The 21,728-nt window shown below is 54.3% G+C and overlaps 5 protein-coding genes across 5 annotated transcripts; 3 read left to right on the top strand and 2 right to left on the bottom strand.

Annotated features, from left to right (window-relative positions):
* Positions 1-418: 418 nt before the first annotated feature.
* Positions 419-1,937, bottom strand: CMQ_5543 (uncharacterized protein; the record flags this gene model as incomplete). The annotated part of the gene is made up of 3 exons (XM_014313130.1): positions 419-571; positions 612-932; positions 990-1,937. 3 exons carry the CDS (start codon positions 1,935-1,937, stop codon positions 419-421), a joined length of 1,422 nt encoding a protein of 473 aa, XP_014168605.1.
* A 4,868-nt stretch (positions 1,938-6,805) lies between these two features.
* On the top strand, positions 6,806-7,644 carry CMQ_5554 (uncharacterized protein; the record flags this gene model as incomplete). The annotated part of the gene is made up of 2 exons (XM_014313141.1): positions 6,806-7,281; positions 7,536-7,644. The coding sequence occupies 2 exons, from the start codon at positions 6,806-6,808 to the stop codon at positions 7,642-7,644; spliced, it is 585 nt and encodes a 194-aa protein (XP_014168616.1).
* Positions 7,645-8,925: 1,281 nt separating this feature from the next.
* CMQ_5665 (uncharacterized protein) lies at positions 8,926-9,528 on the top strand (the record flags this gene model as incomplete). The annotated part of the gene is made up of 2 exons (XM_014313252.1): positions 8,926-9,252; positions 9,427-9,528. The coding sequence occupies 2 exons, from the start codon at positions 8,926-8,928 to the stop codon at positions 9,526-9,528; spliced, it is 429 nt and encodes a 142-aa protein (XP_014168727.1).
* A 4,599-nt stretch (positions 9,529-14,127) lies between these two features.
* On the bottom strand, positions 14,128-16,676 carry CMQ_5779 (glutamate-cysteine ligase; the record flags this gene model as incomplete). The annotated part of the gene is made up of 6 exons (XM_014313366.1): positions 14,128-15,261; positions 15,346-15,931; positions 16,005-16,122; positions 16,229-16,340; positions 16,532-16,604; positions 16,666-16,676. The coding sequence occupies 6 exons, from the start codon at positions 16,674-16,676 to the stop codon at positions 14,128-14,130; spliced, it is 2,034 nt and encodes a 677-aa protein (XP_014168841.1).
* A 1,212-nt stretch (positions 16,677-17,888) lies between these two features.
* On the top strand, positions 17,889-21,233 carry CMQ_5758 (transcription elongation complex subunit; the record flags this gene model as incomplete). Its single annotated transcript, XM_014313345.1, has 5 exons — positions 17,889-18,071; positions 18,129-18,213; positions 18,278-18,399; positions 18,468-20,073; positions 20,128-21,233. 5 exons carry the CDS (start codon positions 17,889-17,891, stop codon positions 21,231-21,233), a joined length of 3,102 nt encoding a protein of 1,033 aa, XP_014168820.1.
* Between the last annotated feature and the right edge of the window lie 495 nt (positions 21,234-21,728).

Raw genomic sequence — 21,728 nt, forward strand, 5'->3', positions numbered from 1 at the left:
CGAGACCTTCCCAAAACAGCAAAAACAAATATAAGATGGGTATATACACGCTGCCGTTGTCAATGCGAGAGGACGGTGAGGCATCAGCTCCTCACAACCAAGGTACAGATACGATCACAATACAAATCCAAAGTCCGAGTCCATGATCGCATGCTCATCTGGACAAATGCCAGAAGGCCAAACTCAGGCTGCAGACCATGACACCGCATGATGGTGGCCGGTCTGGTAAATTGTCTTCAAGCCGGTGAAGTGTCGCCAGATTTTATTCTGCCATTGCTGAAGTGATACGTATCTTGTTCAAAAGTATCTGGTTCTGATCGTTTTCTGACGACAATCACGTTCAGAAAATCCAAGGATGCTTCAGTGGCGCTCGCCGGGACGATGTGCTCGGCTCTCCAACTGCTTCTTGCGTTCCAGTTTAGCGTAGTGAAGACCACAGGCGTTGCACAGGGTGGGCGAGCGCCGTCGGGTCCCCGTCGCCATTCTGGAGTGTCAATGCGGTTGCAACTGTGGCATCGTCCTGGTGGGGCGGCACGCTGTTGAACAACGTTAGCTCTGGCTGGACTGGCGGCTGCCGGAGAGCAGTGTTGGATGGCAGGGGAAACACATACTCCGCGTCTTTTTTTCACCTCGTTCAATGTGTTGTAAGGCTTTCCCGATGGATCGCCATATATCGGCGTATCCGAATCGTCAAAGCTTTGGGTCTTCTGTCTAACGCTGTTGTTCGAGCCCCTGTCGTTGACAACTGTCTGCTGCACAATGCTGCGAAGGTGCTCAAGCATGGTCTTCAGCCATTCGGCGTTGTTGATCATGTCGCAAACCTCCCGGTCGCTCGGCATGCGTCCAGGCATTGGCTGTGGACTGTGCTCTTCCCTTGCGATGCTACCGAAGGCTTCGGCGAAGTTGTAAATGGTTCTGGAATTGGTCCCGATCTAGAACGGGGTTAGGCTTCAGAAAAGTAGATTGGCTAGGCACAGATCGAAACCTACCTTGGAGAGATACTCGGCGTAGCTCCAAGCCTCGAAGTGCCTGTTCACAGTTTGGTCGTAGCGACTGGTGCGATTTCGGCTGAATTCCGGCGAACCATCGGCGAGGCAGTGCGGCTGTTGTGGCTCGAAGGGTGATGGGAGAGAACGCGGACCAGCATGCCGCGGCGACACGGGGTAAGAGCCAGAGACAGGTGTCTGTGCAGAGGGCAGAGGGAGCTGCTGCTGCTGCTGTGGTGGCGGCTGTTGCTGCTGTTGTTGCTGAGAAGCGTACGGGTTTTGGCTTGAGGCGTGGGAGTATGCGCCTAGGTGTGATGGACCGTCGTCATGCTTTGGCTTTGGGTCTCGTTCTCGTTGTGGAGGATACTGATACTGGTGATTGTGGGGGTGCATCGGCTGAGGCAGTTGCTGGCCTTGCTGCAGCTGGTGATGCTGTTGGGACACTGGCGACAGTCCCGGCTGAGTGTCAATGTTCGGTGGTGGCGACGGATGTGCTCCAACCAAACTGCGCCCGGGGAAGTGTGATCTCATCGAGTTTGGGAACGTATCGGGCCGTGCGCCGTAGAGAGATGAGGAGGATCCGGTACGGTGGAGGATACGAGGAGACGGTTGCCGGTCTAGGATGGGTTCTGACGGAAAGGGTCGCGCCGGAACATTGGTTGAGAAAGGAGAAGGCAAACTCTGCTGAGGGATGCTCGTCGGTGGTGGCGGCTGCGCAGACGATGAATACGAACCGGAAGGTCCTTTGCCAATGACCTCTTGTATTGAGGGGAGAGATTGGCGATGTGGAGGTTCATGATCGTCAGGTGTCCGGCGAGACTCGACAGGAGATATCATGCTGGACGGGCCATGATTCTGTGAATGGCCACCATGATAGCCACCACTGGGAAAAGATGTCGGATGGTGAGGGTAGTAAGGAGTGTTGGGACTGATGAGAGTCGCAGTCGCCATGTTAGAGGAGGCCGAGTCAAGCTCACGATGAAAGGACGTTCTGGTGTTGTAGTCTCTCTGAAGATCGGGGCGATCAGTGGTATAAGAGCTAGTGGCAGAAACGAGAAGGTTATGTTAGAGGAAGCGAAAAGAGCATACGAGGTGAAGAAAGCTTGGGAGGGGGGGTGAGGGTGTATGGGGAGAGACAGAGATCAAGAAGATCGAGAAATTGGGCACGGACTCCGCATCTGGCCTCTGGATTATATGCATTAAAGGCAGATGACAGACGGCAGACGATAGACTAGTCGTATGGGAAGATCGCAAACACACCTCTGCCTGGTGCCAGACTCACCCGCTTCCATAGCGGGAGGGTTGTGCAGCAGCTTCCAGGATGGTCCTGGCCAGCTAGATTACTCGACAAGACGAGAGCCCGCGGACATTTGAGAGATACGAGATGAAGCGGCAACCGGAAAGAGAGCCGTTGTCCTGAATGGCGGAAAAATGCAGTCGGTAGATGCAACTCGCCGTTTCCAAGTATAGCCCTCGTGATAGTTTAGGTCGTTGTAGAGTCTGCACGGCTATGGCAATAAGCTATACTCGGGTGTGCCGTCGTGCGTGTGTTCTGGATTGAAAGGCGATACGGAACGGATGGATGCTCCAAGAGAGTGTGCCAGTCGAACAAGTAAGACAACCCAAGCTATGGATGATTGACCGAGAGAGAAAATGTGGATTTTAAAGTCGCGGTGTGTGGTGGGCGGTGGCCTGGTCATGTATGTATGCATCGGGAGAAGACAGTGAACGGGTGCAAGGCCAGCGAGAAAGCGGCCAGAGGAACGATGCACCGTCGTCGGGGCTGAACAGGGAGCAACGAAGATGGGAGACATGTAGAAGTACAGAGTGCGAGTACAAGCAGAGCATGGGACGGGCCAAGTGGGTGGACAGAGTTTTTGGGTTGGGAAGGGGGGGGGGAGTATGGCGAGAGGGGGTGTGCATATGCATGTGCCTGTGTGTGAGTGTGAGTGAAAAGCGCGTGTACATGGGGGGTTATGGGGCACTGGGGAGGTACGAAGCACGCAGAACGCAGAACAGCGCAGGGAGGCAAGGGAGGAAGGAGCGATGCGGTGACGGCTGGTGATGGAAGGAAGCCGGGTCTCTGTTGCCGTCGCTGCTGGAGTGGTATTCTACATCTCATACACGCCCCGCCTAAAAATTAGGGGAGCCAGGATTGGATTATGAGATCGATGGGACCGGGGATAAATAATAATTAAAAAATGGGAAGGGGGGAGGGGGGGGGGGGTGGGCGGGGGTGAGGTCAGCCAGCTTCCGAAACATACGATTTTGTCAGATACGCAACTCGTCCTTACGAAATAGGGAAGACTTGGGACGCACGCGTAGCTGAGGGCCGTACTTGGCGTCGATCTACTCGTAATATTTGGCGGCCTTGCCGGGGGGGCCGTCCAGTGCCAGAGATTCGCGGAGGGTACGAAAAGTGGACTGCAGGGAAAGGGGCGACGGCTGGCGCTGGCTGGCTTTTGGCTGGTTGCTGGCTACTGGCTGCTACTCTAGTATGACTCCGTGGACGGGCTGCAAGCGGTGGTCGTTGGCAAGACAAGAGAGGTGCACCACGGCTCGATCGAATCGCATCGCATCGCATCGCATCACATCACATCACATCACATCACATCACATCACATCGCATCGCATCGCATCGCATCGTATTGCTGCGAGTAAGAGCGCGCTGTACACGGATGGCTCGTGGGTCGTACGCGTACGCGTACGAGTCGCTCTCTCGTAAGATGCATGCTACTATGTACTATTATGCAGCGTACATCTGAGTGCTCGCTGCAGCACAGCTGCCCTGCCTCTGGCGCTCGAAACTCGGAACGCAGCAGCCAGAGCCAGAACTGGATTGCAGAAAACAATGTCTTTGGTGTGTATTTTACCATGAATCTTCCTGTACGACTACGCTCGTCCTACCACCACCCTAGGCCTGATTTGTCCAGCAATGAGGGGATGGGGCCGCAAAAGGAGCTGCCCCCGCTGAGAGGTCTGCTCGTATGTACTGTGTACTGTGTGGTAGTCGCGATGGCTGGGTACAAGGTACCTGTACATGCATGCTAGTACTAGCTCTGTGCAGGGTTCTATAGCGCACTGACGACCGTTGCCGGTGCTCCTGGAGCGCTGTGCTGGCTCTAGTACGACGTATACAGTACAAAATATACATCCCGTAAGGACTGGGCACAATGGACATGCGCTGTATAATACTCCGTACATAGTACGCAAACCACCCCCCCTCCACCCTCTCACCCCCTTTCCCCCCTAACGCGTACGAGCAGGAGTGACATCGTAGATCCAATCGTGCGACTCCGCCTCAAAGGCTGACAAGCACGAGGAAACAATCGGGGAGGCGGCTGCATCGCGATGGCAGCTAGGCTGCAAGGGCGTGCGAGAGGTCGAGGGACCCGACCGCCTAACGAGAGTACGGAGTAGTATCTTAGTAGCAAGTGAGATACGCATCTCCGGGCGCGAGCCCGTCGTGAGATCTGCATCTTGTATAATCGGCTCGTATCGCGCGAGATTGCCTGATGTCCTGCAAGGAGGGGAGAGGGAAAGAGGACGGGGGAAGGTGTGTGAGAGTAACCAAACCCCCCCGGAAAAAAAAAAGCGAAATAGCGACTGAAGAAAAAACCTCGCAGAAAAGAAAGGAATGAGAAGGAGAAAGATAACCCACAACCCGGATCATGCAGTTGCGTTATTGCTGCTGCCACTACGTCCACTGCCAGAGCAACACTTGCTCGCTTTCCGGACGCCTGGTAGCGACACAGATAGAGCCGCTGGGTCGTGTGTACTGGTCGGTTAATTATCTGCTCTCTGAATTCATCAGACCAACTGTCCCCGCAGCCCATCTTCGATCATCTGGGGTGTTGATAGTCCCGCACTCCCTGCATCCTAGTCAGTCCTATCCTATTACCGCACTATGGAGTATGCACATCCGGGCTTTGTGCATAACCTTCTTGCACTGCCAGCGGCAAAAAGGTTTCCATCCTTTGTGCAGTTGTCTGTACCTCGCATGTACATTCCGTATTTTGTTCCGACTGTTGCCTCGCTCCCTCCTGCCATTGATGTTTAATTCCGTACAGCCGCTGAGGGGATGGCCGGAGAGAGAGAAATGGATAAAGAACGAGAAAGAGGGGGGGAGATAAAGTAGTGTAAAAAGGGGCGACGGGAACGGCAGTGCTAGAATCCTTCGCACCCGGCAGTGTCCTGCTTGGGCCTTTCGAGCAGTCGCCGGTGAAGACTGCCTCCTCTCTTTCCCTCATCATGTGTGACTATTCGAAGCGAGCCTGCATATTTCCCCCTAGCAAGAGACAGGGGGTGCGTACGAGTACGTGGTGTGTATGGAGTATCGTGTGCAGGCTCGGGGACCTGTCGTTTTTTGTCTTTTTGCCCATTCTTTTTTCCTGTTCTTTTTTCTGGTTTGCGACGCCGATGACATTATGTGCCGTGTGGTCCCGGTCAGTACTTGCCCTCTGCGTGTAAGATGGCCCATCGTCGGTACTCCCGCTGCCTGCAGCGAACGTTCCAGCTAGTCCCGTTAGGTGCTAATTAGGGCCTATCAGCCAGGCTGCTCTGCCAGGCTGCTCTGCCAGACTGCGTACGTCGTATTGCTTATTTCAGAGAGAGAGCATCTCACGCTCATCAAACGGTCCCACAGAGACATTCCCGGCAAGCAGACACGTACGGAGTCCAGAGGTCCTAGACGCATCTAAAGACGTGGCTCCGCCGTTTACCGCCTTTTTTCGGCACTGACGCCAACGAGCAAGATCAAGAGGCAAAGAGGAGAAAAGGGGGAAACCGTTTTTTTCCCGTTTGCTGCCGCCGTTGGGCGTTGGTTGCCTAGCGGGCTACGGCACCAACCCCAGCCCACTGCCGATCCCAAGTACTGGTTGTGTTCTATTGGTAAAATCCGGTTGTGGGAGCCAGATGCGCCGCTGTTATGAGCTGCTATGAGTGAGGATCTTGCTCGTACCGCCTGCTTGTGCTGTCTCCGCTCGTATACGAAGTTACTCGTGCTCTCTTGCTCCATCTAAACATCGTATATACTATGATCTTGCAAAAGGGGCAGGCGTGCCGTCCCATCCCCAGTCTTTTACCGGAGAGGTTCTTTTCTTTGCTTCTTTGCGCCTCTACCAAGATACTCTCGCAGTCGCTAGCACGGGGCGCTCGTGCTTTGACCGTAAGCACTACTACATATGTACTCCGTACTCCGCTGAATACAAGGAGATACGGAGTACACAGCGAAGGGGACCTTCCCATGCTAATCGTTCGATTTCAAAGTGGCGCACCGCACCGGGTGAATTTTTTTTAGCGTTGGTTTCCCCTGTCCGCTTTCCGACAGAAGGGTTCGCCTTTCCTTCGGTGGGATCGGTCAGAGCTGTCAAGCCGTCCGGCCAATAAAGACGGAGCTGCGGAGATTATACTTTGTAGCCATTCCACAACCTATTTTTCCTCTCATCGGCAGCCCAAAGAAGAAGGAGGCCAAGAGGTGATGGGCTGATCGTATGCTACATACGTCGTACATACGTCGTACATACGTCGTAGTGGTATTGGTGGGTGTGTGTGTAAAATGGCGGGTGTGGCTTTAGAGATCCGGTGCGATACATAGTAGAGCGCGACGGGAAAAGGAGGAAAGACTGAGGGAGACACAAGGCGAAGAAAGACGAGGTAGGCAGCGATTAGTACTCCGTCTGTTCCTCTGTATCTGTGACGGGGTTTGCAGCTGGATCATGCGCTGCACTGCTCCTGCAGCGAATTCCGGCTAGCCTTGTAGGGCGTCCGGGGAGCTGCTCAGTGCTGGATGTCAGGGAGCAGCACAGAACATCGCTCCAATGAGCTCGGCACGCTGCACAACGACCGCTGAGCCCGGAGTGCGTCTTACGGAGTACTCTGTCCGTCTCGCCCAAACGGGTCGCTTCTCGCGTCCGCCAATTCTTGCCTCAGATCGTCCTGGCCCCGCCCGCATCACCGCCTGGCGGGACTCCATCGAACCAATCGAGATCGGCCACTGGGAATTGCATGTGCATCGGCCGCGATGTGGCTACCACATACATAGTAGCATGTACTATGGCCACAAGCGCAGGGTCGCACGGCCGGAGCGGCGGAAGGGGCAGCGCAGCCAGAGCCAAGAGTGTCTTGGCCGACAGCACTTGCATCTGGCCACCATCGCCCCTCCTTTGTCCTCCAGATCGGCCAGCGGACGTCATCTGGAGCAGAGGGAAACGAGAGCTGGCACGAGTACAGACCGGGTTAGCTCCCATTCCTTCGGTGGCGTCCCACTTGCTGAACCGAAGGGCCAGTACTACGAGTATGTATTGCGACAGTCGGATGGTTGTCACTGCTGTCGGTCAGGCCGGGGAGGCCGCCGCACGCTGACCCCCTGTTGACGGGCTCTGCCGAAAATAGCAAGATCGTGAGATACGCTTGTAGCTGGCGTGAGCGCGAGGAAAAAAACATGCACAAAAATAGGGATAAAACCGTGTACGGGACCAGTACGATATTTGGTGCTCGTGCACGGCCAGATCATAGGAATCACAACAATAGCAATCACAATCATGGCAGTGCCTCGTACTCCGTAACACGAGAGAAAATAAAGGATGGCTTACAAGTCAGCGGGCAAGATACCCGCAGCCAAGCCGCTACGACTCCTGGTGACAGCATGCCCATCTAGCCATGTGTCTGCGACGTTGAGCTGCTCTCGCCTGAGTACTCCGTACTGCGTACTCCATAGGTCTCTGCGCTGGCATGTGCGAGTACGAGTACGTGGGCCATGCACTCATTTACATGTGGAGGCGCGAGCCACTCGGACCAGCAAAAGGCCATGCAAGATGCGGCAAAAAGCTACATATCTTACTACTCCGTATGTAGCTCCTCATTTCGGCCCACTAGAGCGCGCTCGAGTGTGCGCCGCCCGTACCTCATACATATAACGGGTATCGTACAAGGGTGATCCCTGTCGCCCCATGGCCACAAAACATACGGTCAAATGTCCGTTATTTCTTCAAAAGGGAGGGCAGATCGGCGACAGCATCTCATCTTGCTTGCGACTCGTAGGCTATGAGATGATGAGATCCAAGAACCGGCCCTCTGTGGCCAAGGCCCCTCTTTGCCATTACCCTGAGCCATGGCGAGGGATATGGGCCTTGGAGGCCAAGATTTGGCTGTCGCTACAATGTAGATGTAGATGCGTGATCGTGCGCCTTCCACAGCCCGTACGCCTTGCAGGCACCGTGTGCTGGGCTGAACTGGGCGGTGACGAAAAGAGTCCGGGGGGGGGTTTTTTCTATACATCGGAATCCGATTCGCAGTTTGCCTTCTTTCGTCCTTTTGCTCTGCACCGGCCCATGGGTCTGCTGGCCGGGAAATGAAGGAACGCTGGATGCGCGCGCGACGCAGCCAGAGCAGCAGGCCAACGAGACGTATGCCTGTCTCTGTCCTAGTGTGTGATCTGTCACTTTTCCTCTCCCTGCCCATTACGCCCCTTATTTTCCCAGTGCGGAAAGGATGGCGCTGGCGAGAAAATTGGGAGAGCGAAAAGGGGAAGGTGAAAGGGGGGGTGTGCGGCGTACTACTACTAGGTATGGTATGTACGAGTATGAAAAGGTGGGAGATTTCTTTGAAACACGCGGGAAACGGAAGGAAGAAGTCACATAGATTGCGCATTTGCCGACTAGAGGAAGGAAGGGGGGAAGGGCCGTGCCTGCCATACGAGTTTTTCCACAGCCCGGCTGGCTGAGTACTCCGTAGGGAATAGCAAGATATCGTCGGTCGCTTAGTATCTACGAGCAGACGAGTAGCATCATCTACTCCGTCCTTGCTGCTACGCGCCCCACGGTGTCTTCCTGGGCCCTTCCCACACCCTTGGACCTGGATTGAGCAGCCGGACGCGGTGGAAAGGGGATGTCGGCTGCGGCACGCACCACATGACAACACCACGACACACCACGACCAAATGCAAATCGCGTCCTCCTCGACTCTGCTGTCTTGGGCTGAGCTGCCTAGCTCCAGCTCCGAGCTCCAGCTTTGGCTCCCGCTTCAGCTTCAGCTTCAGCTACAGCGTCAGCGTCAGCATCGGCAAGAGCACGGCCCCGCCGCAGCGAGGAGCTCGCGCTGCGCTGCACAGCTGTGGACGCCTTTTTTCTGCTTCTGCACCTGCTTCTGCATCTGCATCTGCATCCGCATTTGCGATACATTTGCTCGTGCACACCGCAGAATCGACTTTCCGACGCACAGTGCGCGCTACTGCATCGCAGCATCCACCGCCTACTATGTATTACGGGTATGTACGAGTTCGGCCCTCTTCTCCCTCCTTCACCGATCATTCTTTGCCAAATCGGCTGGTGTCTGACTCCACAACATCGCCGACCCCGAAAAGAGACAAGACATTGGATTTTCTCCTCTCCTCCCCGGTCTCGGTATGCGGCATCACCATGTCTTTGTCTCCCTGTCGTAGGACAAGAGTCCTTGGCCCAACAGTGTCTCGACTTTCTTCAGGGCCCAGGCGCACATGCCAGCTCGTCTCCCACAGGACTGCGCCATGAAACATCTCGTCTAGGGGCCAGGCCCAAGCATCGATCACGGCTGAGGGACAGGCGGACGGACAGGCGTGGTCTGCCGCATGGATCGCATTGCTGATCTGGACTGCACCTGAACTTCGATTGGCCGTCCATTCCCCGAATGTGCGACTGCTCCCTTTTTTTTTTTTTTTTTTTTGTCTCTCTCGCACGTCCCCCTAGCCAGCACGCGCTCCCGTCAAGGCCAGAGCAACAGATGGTGTGCAATATACGGAGTACGAGTGCTCGCTACTCTGTAGCTTCGTAAAGGGTCGGAGAGTCTTGTGTTCGCACATGCTGGATGCAACCGTAAGCCGGCAAGGTAGCCATGGCGGGTACTCGTATCTTGCCAGGACGGACATGTGAACTCGTTCGTACTCCGTACCAGGGAGCCACCAGCCAAGCCCGGCAAAGGCATCCTGCTCCGTAGTAAGATAAAACCAGCGTTCTGCACTGAATGCCACAGACCGCTCCGTACGAGTATCGCACGCCGTACGAGTACGATACGTGTAGCACTTTGCACAAATAGGGCGCTGCCACTAGCTGGAGCGCAACAAGCTCCACGGAGATGCAAGAAGCAGGTGACAAAGGGCGACTGAGATGTCGGGGCCAGATCTGCACCCGAAAGGAGCAGAGAGCACAGGGCTCTTCAGCGCTGTCTGCTTTGTATCTCAAAGATCGTATGTACAAGGGCGATGTATAATAAACATGCATAGTAGCCTGTCGGAGGAACACCAGCAAAGCCGGGGCCGAGGATCTGTTCCCAACGAGGAAGTCCAGCTTGCCAGCAGCTGCATTAGGCATTCGACCACGCCGAGAAATGCAGCGCAGCGCACCCAACTGTCTGGCTGGAGATGGTGCAGAGCAACAGCACAGGCTAGCAGGCTCAGGGCCCGCGAGCCCAATACGGCTGTCATCCTGGTCTCATGTCAGCTCTCGCTCGCGCCTGCCTCTCTTTCCTTCTCTCGCTCGCTCACGGCCCCGCCCTACCAACGTTCCTTCTCGAACAGCTCATCAGGCCCAGCCGGCCCATCCTGTCCAGGATCCGTCTCCCGCCTGCCTCCTCTGAAAAGAATGGATCAGAAATCCGCTCACGGAGACGTATCATATCGTATTCGTACATACCATGTACTCCGTATGCATCAACCCATTCCCATAGCTGCAGCCAGTGGTGGGTGTGTGCGTGTGAGCGTGATGGTGGTTGGAAGAAGGGGGGAGTGGGCCTAGAGCAGGCAGAGTCTGGTTCGGTCAGCGGCCATGTGGCACAATATGAGGCGACCACACGCAAGACCGGCCGGCTTTCTGCGGATTAGCTCCTGTACATGTAGGGTAAAATGGCCCTGCCCAGCGGCTCCGGGTAGGAGAGAGATTCTGCAAAACCTTGTGCCGGATCTGTGATCCCATTGTAGTATCTTAGTATACGTTCATCTCACACCCCACCCACCCTTCATCACCCTCCATGGGCCACGCCAAGCCCTTGCAGCCAGATTCCGGAAGCACAGCCTGTGGTTGGGCAGCTAGTACTCGTCTCTTACCACGTACGAGCAGGTACGGAGTACGAGGCGCGCGGACGGTCCCCGAACACCCGCCACCGTCTCCTTCCCCTCTAAAGGGCCGCCTGCATGGGCCCTGCTGCTCTGCTCTGGTCTCGAGCAAGTATTCTCCCTGCCGGAGGCGGTCACCAGGACCACCCACCTCGATAGTGAGATATGCTGTGTTCTGATTACCAGTCACGAGGTGCCAAGCCGCCTTGCTCGGCTGCCTTCTAACGAGGATGCCTCGTCGCAGACAGAGAGCGAGGCAGGACGGGGAAACATATGCCGAACCCCCCCTCCCTTTCGACCCTCACTCCCCATCCCTCGCCTGCATGTGATTGGCAGCCGCTCTGGCAGATGGCCAACCAACAGGTTGGCGTTCTATGCATCTCCCTTTTCATCCCCGGAGTGACTGGAAGCAGGAAGGCCCAACACACATCAGCGAGGCACACAAGCTGGCGCTGGTGCCATTCGACATCCGCCTCTTTGCTACATGCATCTCTCCTGCCATCCGTGTTGCACATCTGTGACCATTCGCATTGGCTGCATCGAGCTTACATCGTATGAGCAGGTCGGATAGGACTGTCGATGGCAGCTTGGGTCGAGCAACAATTTAAAAGGTCACACTCTAGCCGGCGCATGAGTGCCTGCATCTGACCGATCATAACCAACGAGTCCTGTCATGTAATAGGAGGATAAAAATACGATTTCTGCTGGCCTTGTGCGAGCAGTCCGGTACATACAGGCTGGTTCGGATGGTTTCTGAGACCCATCAAGTCCAAGGCTGCTCAGGAATGAATTGCCATGGTCTTAACTAAGACGCCAGCCAGCAACTTGGCTAGCCTGTTTGATAGCTCTGGCTGCTCCCCTTCCAGCCAAAGCTAACTCTCATGGGCCCCGGAAACAATAATGGAGACAGACTAGCCATAGCAGCAGGTGGAAGCACATGTCGGCGAAAACGGGCATGCCTGTGGCCTTGTGCCACGACATACTGCTTTTGCTGCCATGGCCATCACACCCGAACGGCATATGCACGCACCGTGGCGGATATAGCCCACATTTTTCTCGTGCTCCTCATCCTCGGCAGCTTCTTTTGTTGACGAGGAAGGCGAGAGCAAGAGGGATCTTCGATTTTGGTGGTTGGTACGTCTGCAATCATATTTTCCTTGGCTTTGCGACAAGTCATAAAAAGCTAGGCACTGCTGCTGCGGTTGTCCTTCCCTCCTCGAAAATGGCTGATACAATAAGGCGGCCAGTGCTTCTTGTCACATCTATCAACTCGTACAAGGCGCCTTATAATGTGCGGATGTGCTTAGTCATCCGCCCATTTCCCGACCTGTCATTGCTGTGCTGCAAAGGAGAAGCGAGAGACGAGGGACGAGGGACGGGAAAAGCGACAAGCCTGTCGGTGAGAGAAGTTGGAAGAAGTCCAACCCCTACCAGCAACGATGATGAACCAGGGCCTTCCGTGCTGACCCGTCTTCAGCCTCTTCGGAGCTGTCCTCTGTTTCAAGCACACCGAGTGCTTCAGATCGGCCCTCCCGGTCGTCCTATCGCGGCTATCACTACTGCTGTTGCTTCCCGTGTTCGGCCACGCCTCTGTAGCTGTCCGGTTGAGGCGGCAGATATCCTAACCTAGTAACAACGTGCCCCATGCCTGATATATTGCGCTTCCTGGCAAGCATAAGCCGAGGTGGAGACCTCGATTGGAACGCAGAACTCAGGAGACGAGGTGTACATAGTAGTAGAGTAACCTGTCACATAGATAGGTCGCTGGCCGTATCGACAATCCCTTCCGGACTGGAGAGGCTGTCTGGGAGAGCTGTAGGGACAGTGGGCCGCTGTGTTCACGACCGCATCTTGTACCTCTCGGAGCGCTTGCAGTTCGCAGGCCGCCCAGGATCACATATTAGTAGGTCGGCCGAGGTGTCAGATCGCAGCACACTTTCTCTTTTTTTCTTCTTCCGTCTCAAGAGTCCCACTCTCTCTCTCTTTCTCGCCCTGTCCGTCACCGAGCACTGTGTCACAAACTTCATGATTTTCTGGGCTTTTGTCTAGCTGCTTATTCGCATGGTCAACAGGAGCGGCACCAGGCCCTAATGGTTGTGTTATCATTGCAAAGAAGATTGCTGTTTCATGCGATGTAAGATACGAGTAGGGGCCAAACTTGGTATCTGCTCACAATTGTCTGTCCCTCGGGGATTCCCGCCGAGGGAATTAATCAACTTCGCACCTGCCTTTTTCGATCTCGTAGCTGAGCCCTCACACCGCCAACCCCAAGAGAAAAGCACGTGAATGTCTCTGCTGATCATCTCGATATGATGTTGGAATGGGCACTACAAAGTACAAGTGCAGCAAAAAGCGTATTGAAAATGCCTCTCGATACGAGTAGCCAAAACGTTTTTGCCATTACAAGACTGAAAGAGACAAGTTCACACAGATCCCCCCCACGGCATTTTCTGTACCCACCAACCGGCCGTGATGTCGTAGACCGACACAGTCGCCTGAAATGTGCGCTCATGGTGGGACATGAATCATCAAGTTACCATAGGTTGTCGCAAGGATAGCATGCTGCATCTTGCGTTCCACTCGTGAAACAGCACACATTAGCTGTTTGTCACGGACCATTCCTGTCCGGCATTCTGTAGCATCGAAAATAGCACAAAGCATAAAAATAAGAGTGGGAATCCGGCGTGTAGCCGGGAAGATCACATCGCGCGACGCTGTCATCATGTGAGGATCCAAGGTCCGTCGCGGCGATGTAAGGGGGGGCTCAAAAGACCACGGGCAAGTGTCTAGGCCATATTGGCTGATCTCGGTATTCAAATTCACCCGCGGCCAGGGGCTACATAGATATGCTGTCCAGATAGGCGTAGGCGAGTCCGTGCCAGTAAGACGTCAAGCCAGGGTCTCGCTCTCGCCGGCACTATCTACTGTGTACTATGTAGGCTCCGGAAGCTGACCCGTTGGGCTGAGGAGTAAAACTAAGACTAGGCCATTTCAGTCGCTTTAGACATAACGTGGCGGGGAAACGACAGGAAAACAAATGCTGCGCTCATTATGCCTTCAAAACCCCTTGAACGATCCCATCAGCTTCTCAATCTCCGGAATGTCCAGGTCTTTCCACCCGCCGCCCGTCTCCTCGCGAGCTCCGATATCGATAACAGCACCCACAAGGTCCTTAGTCACAGACTCTGGAACGGCACTGTCTTGTTTGTAATCCGGATGCTCCTTGACAAAGGCGCGTATCCACCGAGCAGAGGTCCAAAGCTCGCCTGATGCCCGCTTTCGGATAAGATCAAGATATGTAGACAGCTGACACCGGGTCTGCACGTCAACATTGACGGAGTCGAGATAGCTTTCCACCAGGGGAATAAGACCGGGGAATGCAGCCTCAGCTGAACTTTGCTCTAATCCGACACCGGTTCCATTGACATCCGAGGTTCCATTGTTGGAAAGGCCGTGCTGCGGATAGCCAGTGCCATTGATGATCTCGTTGATCGACATGCGCCTATACTCATCTTCGACAGGGCCAAGCGCTGGCGACTGCGGCCGACTGAGTCCACTTGGCGTTGTCGTACCAGACGCTGCGGCACTTGTATTCCCGCTGTCATCGCCACGGGCAGACCGGTGACGGCCGTGGCGCGATTGGCGCTGCTGCTGAAAGACGTTCTTCCGAAAATAGAACGTCTCGGACAGTACGGCATCTCGAATGTGGGCCGTCTCCATATTCTCAGTCACCCGTACGATAGGAATGTAGAAGTTTAGGCCAAACGAGAGGATGGCACGCGTGATCAGGACAATGAAGACTGAGAAGGCAGCGTTCTCAAAGTCGGTGATCTGCACTTCCATCGGCCGGAACTCGACCCGCCAGCCAATGCTGTTGTCTGGCGGCGGTGGCTTGAAGCGCATGTGCTGCCAGTTGGTGGACTGAATGTTCTCAAAGTGGTTGGTCTCCGCCAGGTCAAGCGTCTGCAGGTCCTCAGAGAAGATGACGATAGGGTCTCGAATAAAGAGATGCGCAAAATGCGTTGCCAACAGATCGTCCATGCCACCCTGCATCAATTGGGCCTTGATATCCTCGTCAATCACTAGGTCCGGGTCAAAATACTCAGGTCGTAGGTTCGGGTCCGTCGAAATGTATGTCGAATTGGACGCGTACCGGGACTTGGGAATCTGCCAGCGGCTGTTCTTGAGCGGCTGCAATGTCATGGGTCAGCAACAAATACCACCCATACACGAGCGCAGCCGGCTTCTCACGCCGTCTTGCCAGAGCAAACTCACCTCCTCTCCCAGCTCTTCCGGCGTCCGGTCATCGACACAACTGCTGATCTGGTTCCATCGCACGTCCGTGTCTGCAAGGAAGCCCTTGTAGACCGGAGTGGCTGCCGTCAGGGCCAAGAGGATGGGACCAAGAGGACTCAGCTGGTCGTAAAGACGTCGACCCTCGGTGATGTTCTTGGCTTGGAAGGTGATCTGTAGGCAGCAGCTGCCCATGCCAAAAGCCATCGCGTCCATGTGGATGAAGTTGTCCGGTGCAGCGCCGTTGCGCTCGTCGCTGTCTTCAGGCCACTGGTGAAGATCAAAGTTGACCGTTGGGTCCTTCCATGGCCACGGTGTGTTGACATCACGGAATACAGGGACATTCACCTGCACCTTCCGGCCACGACGGCTGCGGATGTTGGCCGCCAACGTTGGAAACCGAATGTGTGGGTTGGCGATCTCATCGGGGACAAACTGGGACCGCAGTTGAGGTCCAGACACGGGATAATGAGGATCGGAAAAGACGCCCGGAGAGCCCAGTCGTGGAAATGTCGTCAAAGTTATGGGATATTCGTCGGCGTTCATGTGGTCTTTGGCAATGATTCGTCTAAATGCAAGTGGAAGGCTGCTTAACATAACCCAATGAAAATGCGTCGATATGCGGTGGATGGGCCTCTTACCTTATCTTCATGTTCGGTTCCACGTCCAAGAGTTCCTTTAATTCGATTCCCCACGGCTTTCCCGGCGTCGATTCCAGCATATACCGTCCAAACTCCGGGTGGAAAACGGGCAACGGATCTTTGCTTTGGGTCCGTTAATAACGGTGACAAAAGCAGTTCTGGTGTGAGGACTTGCCTTGGCTTGGGATCGTAAGTTTCATCTGTGTCGGCTGGGGTACAGCCACCTTTGGCAGCTAAAGATGCATCGTTCGCCAGCGCGTCGAGGATGTCTGCCTGCCGCAGAGACACGACAACACGGGGCTTCTCCTTGTCGTATTTGACGACGAGGTACTCCACCTACGCAGCACGAAGACCGTGTCAAAAGATCTGCAGCGGAAATTCTGTGGTAGTAAAGAGTTGAGTTACCTCGTCTCCCCATAGTAGGGCATCCCTCTCTTTTGATTTGGCCTTGTTCCAAATCTCTAACAATTGCTACGCTTGCTTAGCGACGATTCACGAAAGCAATAACGCTGTTTGAAATCACCTACCAAGATTCCCCATTTGCGGACCTGGTCGGCGTGCTTCTTGGCTTCAGGCCAATCGAGAGCCGTGCCGAGTTGACTATGCCATACGGTTAGAGCGTCACCCGTGTTGGAACGCGCATGTGACCTCCCAGACGTACAGAAGTCCCATCGCGACAGCAGGCGTTTGCGCGAACTAGAACGGTGAGAAAGTCCGTCTTTGAGAGCGGCTGCAAACTCCGTGGTAAATATGCTAGCATCCAGTCTCAAAACAAAGAGTGCCTGGCCTTGCTGTCCAAATGGCCAACGGGATGACAGGCGAAACAAAGCACAAACTAATGTACCTGGCGACAAGCTGATCAGCCGAGTTGAGCTATTACTTGCTTGCCCCACGTTCTGCTGCCGAGTGAAGAATGCAGCACCGTCTGTCAAATCAACATCGAGAGTCTATGGTCCTGGGAGCGTGGGATAATGGCGTCATTCACAAACGCAATGGATAGTGTCTGTGGTTGGCTGAATGGGATTTCAAGGTAAGAGGCTGCGGGTGAGGGGCGCAGGGATAAGGTGAAAGAAACGGCCGATAGACAAGGAACAGGGCGATCCGTGGAAATGCGACTTTTCCGGCAGGGTTAGGCGGCTCGAAGCAATTCCCGTTGCGCTGACAGTTATCACCAGATTTGCCCGTTTTCCAGAGAAGAGGAAAGTTCTCTCCGGTATAGGCCAGAGGGCGATATCTCGGGGTTTTTTAGCTTCTCTATCCATATTTTTTTTAATGTTGCTTAGAAATACCAACGCTAAGGCTCGTTACCCGGTCTCAATAAGGAAAGTAGAAGTAAGAATCGTACCTATTGTCGAGACCGTTTTACGTTAGTTTCTACATTTTCTCTGGCTTACTTAATATGTAGTATCAGCACTGCAACGCTGCTTCTCATGTAAGACTTTGCTCGAAGCCCTAGGTAAGATACGGAGTGTTGAACGTAAGATATATCACGAGCAAGGTGCTAATGCCGATTGGTTACCTGCAGTGCAGACCCGCTAATACTATAAGTAAGAGTGAAGTGATACTCCGTACACCTTAAGCGTCTTTATTCAGGCCTCAGGCATTGATTCTTCCAGTAATCAACCAGCGCTAGCCAATGCCAGGCCGACGCGTGATGTGACGCGAAAAATGACCCGTAGCTGAAGAGGTAGTAATAAGGGTCGCCGAAAAATGAACAACGCCCTTTCTCAAATTTCATCATTGATCGCGACCCCCTACTGCCGCCATCGCATACTTTATCCTTTCATTCTAACTTAGTCAAGCCCAGTATTTGGCGCCTTCGGCTGCAAAGTCAGAAAAGTGACACTTCCCAGTTAGCCTTCGCGATCGCCGGCGAAGCTCGCCATGGCCGACATAAAGATTGAGGCCAAGCTTTTCCAGGAACGTATTTCCGACCTCACAAATACCTGGAAGGCAGATGTGAAGCGCTCTAGTGACGATGGCGTCTTCGGTGGCGTTGGGTCCATCGTGATCATGATGGGAAAGGTCGACGAAACCCCAGAGTTTCACAAGAGCAATGCTATGCATGTGAGTATTGCGCAACCCTAATGGGTCACTGGCAGCTTTTGCTAACACATCCTGCAGTTCTGGTTGCTTGGCTACGAATTTCCCACGACATTAATGCTCCTCACGACCGAAACACTATACATCCTGACGACGCAAAAGAAAGGTGCGGTCAAGCGTGCAATAAGACGGGAGAGAGACGCAGTGAGCAGCATGCTAATGTAGCTCAGCAAAATACCTCGACCAGATCAAGGGTGGTCGGTTTCCCGTGGAAGTGCTCGTTCGCGGCAAAGATGCGGTTGAGAATGAAAAGGCTTTTGCCAAAATAATTGAGGCTATCAATAATGCCGGGGTATGTGTCTTCGCAGCTGATTATGATTGCGCACAATTTTCTAACATAGACGTTTCAAACGTGTGCAGAAAAAGGTCGGCGTCCTTGCAAAGGATGTGTCTCGCGGCCCATTTGTCGAGGAGTGGAAGAGCTATTTCACCGAACACGCGAAGGAGGCAGAGTCTGTCGACATCAGCCAGGCCCTTTCCACGGCCGCGTTTGCTGTCAAGGACGAGACAGAGTTGCGCGCCATGCGCACGTCTTCCAGAGCTTGCGTCGCCCTCATGCACCCCTACTTTCTCGACGAAATGTCCGACATTTTAGATCAAGACAAGAAGGTCCGCCATAGTGCCCTAGCCGACAAGGTGGAGAAAATGCTTGACGACAAGAAATTTTGGAAAACTGTCGAGCTTCCAAACAAGTCCAAGCTGCCTACCGAGTTCGACCCCGATCAGCTGGACTGGGTGCTTGGCCCTCTGGTCCAGAGTGGCGGCAAGTTCGATTTGAGGTGGCAGACGGAGGTGAACAATGACAACTTGAAGCCGGGCATCATCATTGCCGCCTTGGGTCTCCGCTACAAGTCGTACTGCTCTTCTATCGCGCGGACGTTTCTGGTTGACCCGAACAAGTCCCAGGAGAGCAATTACCGGCTCCTTTCGGCCGTCCACAGTCTGGTGCTGAAGGAGGTTCGCGACGGCGCCACGTGCAGGGAGGTGTACACAAAGGCGCTTGCCTATGTCAAGAGCAAGAAGCCGGAGCTGGAGAAGCACTTTGTGAAGAACATCGGCTACGGAATTGGCCTAGAAAACAAGGACTCCACCCTGGTACTGAATGCGAAGAACTCTCGCAGCCTCAAGGACGGCATGACGCTCTGTATCACAACCGGCTTCAGCGACATTGACAACACCCAGTCTAGAGACAAGAGCGACAAGCTCTATTCATTGGTCATCACGGATACCATTCGCGTCACCACGGGCGAGCCGGTCGTCTTCACCGGCGACGCCCCGAGCGATGCTGATGCGAGCTCGTTCTTCTTCAAGGATGAGGAGGAGGAGCAGCCGGCTCCGAAGAAAGAAAAGAAGGACAAGAGAGTCGGTGCTGTGGCCACTAAGAACATCACGAGCACCCGCCTGCGGTCAGAGCGTACCACACAGGTGGACGAGGACGTGGAAAAGAAGCGGCGCACGCATCAGAAGACTCTCGCTGCCAAGAAACAGCGGGAGGGCATGGCTCGCTTTGCGGAAGCCACGGGCGACCAGAATGGTAAGGAGGTGAAGCTGTTTAAACGCTTCGAGTCCTACAAGCGAGACAACCAATTCCCAGCCAAAGTGCGCGATCTGGGCATCGTGGTGGACCAAAAGAACGCGACCGTTGTTCTCCCCATCATGGGTCGACCAGTGCCTTTTCACATCAACACCATTAAAAACGCTAGTAAGAGTGATGAGGGCGAATGGGCCTTTTTGCGCGTCAATTTCCTCTCCCCCGGACAGGGTGTTGGCCGCAAGGATGACCAGCCCTTCGAAGACGCCTCTGCGCACTTTGTTCGCAGCTTGACGTTCCGCTCCATGGATGGCAGTCGCTACGATGATATCGCCAACCAGATCGCAGTGATGAAGCGTGACGCCTCGAAGAAGGAACAGGAAAAGAAGGATATGGAAGATGTTGTCGAACAGGACAAGCTTATTGAGATTAGGAGTGCGTATTCCCCCCGAAATATGCAATTCGCGCGTCAGCACTAACAACGCTCAGATCGCCGGCCGGCCGTCTTGGACAACGTCTTCATTCGTCCTGCTATGGAAGGGAAACGTGTTCCGGGCAAGGTAGAGATCCATCAAAATGGTATTCGCTACCAGTCACCACTTAGCACACACCAAAGAGTGGACATTCTCTTTTCCAACGTCCGCCATCTCTTTTTCCAGCCGTGCCAGCACGAGCTCATCGTCATCGTCCACATACACCTCAAGGACCCTATCATCATAGGAAACAAGAAGAAGACCAAGGATGTACAGTTCTACCGCGAAGCCACGGATATCCAATTCGACGAGACCGGCAATCGGAAGCGCAAGTACAGGTATGGTGACGAGGATGAGTTTGAGGCCGAGCAAGAGGAACGCCGCCGGCGCACCGAGCTTGACAGGCTCTTCAAATCTTTCGCCGAAAAAATTGCCGAGGCAGGCCGAAGTGAAGGAATCGAGGTGGACATGCCTATCCGCGAAATTGGCTTCAACGGTGTTCCGTTCCGCAGCAACGTTTACATCCAGCCCACCACGGACTGTCTCATTCAGTTGACGGAGCCGCCCTTTATGGTTCTTACCTTGGAGGACATCGAGATCGCCCACCTGGAGCGTGTCCAGTTCGGTCTCAAGAACTTTGATTTGGTGTTCGTTTTCAAAGACTTTTCACGACCGCCATTCCACGTCAATACGATCCCGGTCGAGTCTCTGGAGGACGTGAAAGAGTTCCTGGACTCATCAGACATTGCCTTTTCCGAGGGTCCCCTGAACCTGAACTGGCAGACGATTATGAAGACGGTGACCGCGGATACGCACCAGTTCTTTGCGGACGGTGGGTGGGCTGTGCTGCAAATTGATTCGGACGATGAAGAAGGCGGTTCCGATGACGATGAGGAAAGCGCCTTCGAGATTGATGACAGCGAGCTCGAGGGCGAGTCCGAGTCGAGCGAAGAAGACTCCGAGTACGATTCAAATGCGTCAGCCGAAGCAAGCGATGAAGACGTCAGTGACGAGGAGGAGGGCGAGGACTGGGACGAGCTGGAGCGCAAGGCGGCGAAGCGAGATCGCGAGACTGCTCATCAAGACGAGGATCGCGGAGGGAAAAAGCAGAAGCGGCGCTAAGCAGGCGGATGATAGGATCGGGGTTGGTAAGATATGGAAGTCTGACTGCTAGACCTGCAGGTGGATGGCGCAGATGAGTTCTGTTTGTTTCGCACGTTTCTTCGCATTATATTTCGTTCGTCTGTTGCGTCAAACTGGCGCAGGTTGGAGACAAATTGTCGAGATGGGACTGTCTGCCAGGTGAGGATCCGAGAATTTAAGAAACGTTGGGGTCGGCTCAGGATGCCGTTGGTCAATATGCCCAGAAGATAGGAGCCGTATCTCCAGTCACGAGCAACAACGAGGCAGTATACGATGGAATACATTTAGGTCGAGAGCAAACAGCGAGGCAGTCAAATCTTTGAAACACATTCCCCAGAAGGATATCTCGTACAGAATAGATATTCGGCACCGCGTTACAGAACAAGAAACAGAACAAGACAGGATGAAAATAGGAAAGAAACGAAACAATCTGCTGCTTTGGTGCCAGTGAGTTTATTCATACAATATCATGGC

This window comes from Grosmannia clavigera (assembly GCF_000143105.1).
Source record: "Grosmannia clavigera kw1407 unplaced genomic scaffold GCSC_89, whole genome shotgun sequence".
Classification (NCBI taxonomy): Eukaryota; Fungi; Ascomycota; class Sordariomycetes; order Ophiostomatales; family Ophiostomataceae; genus Leptographium; species Leptographium clavigerum.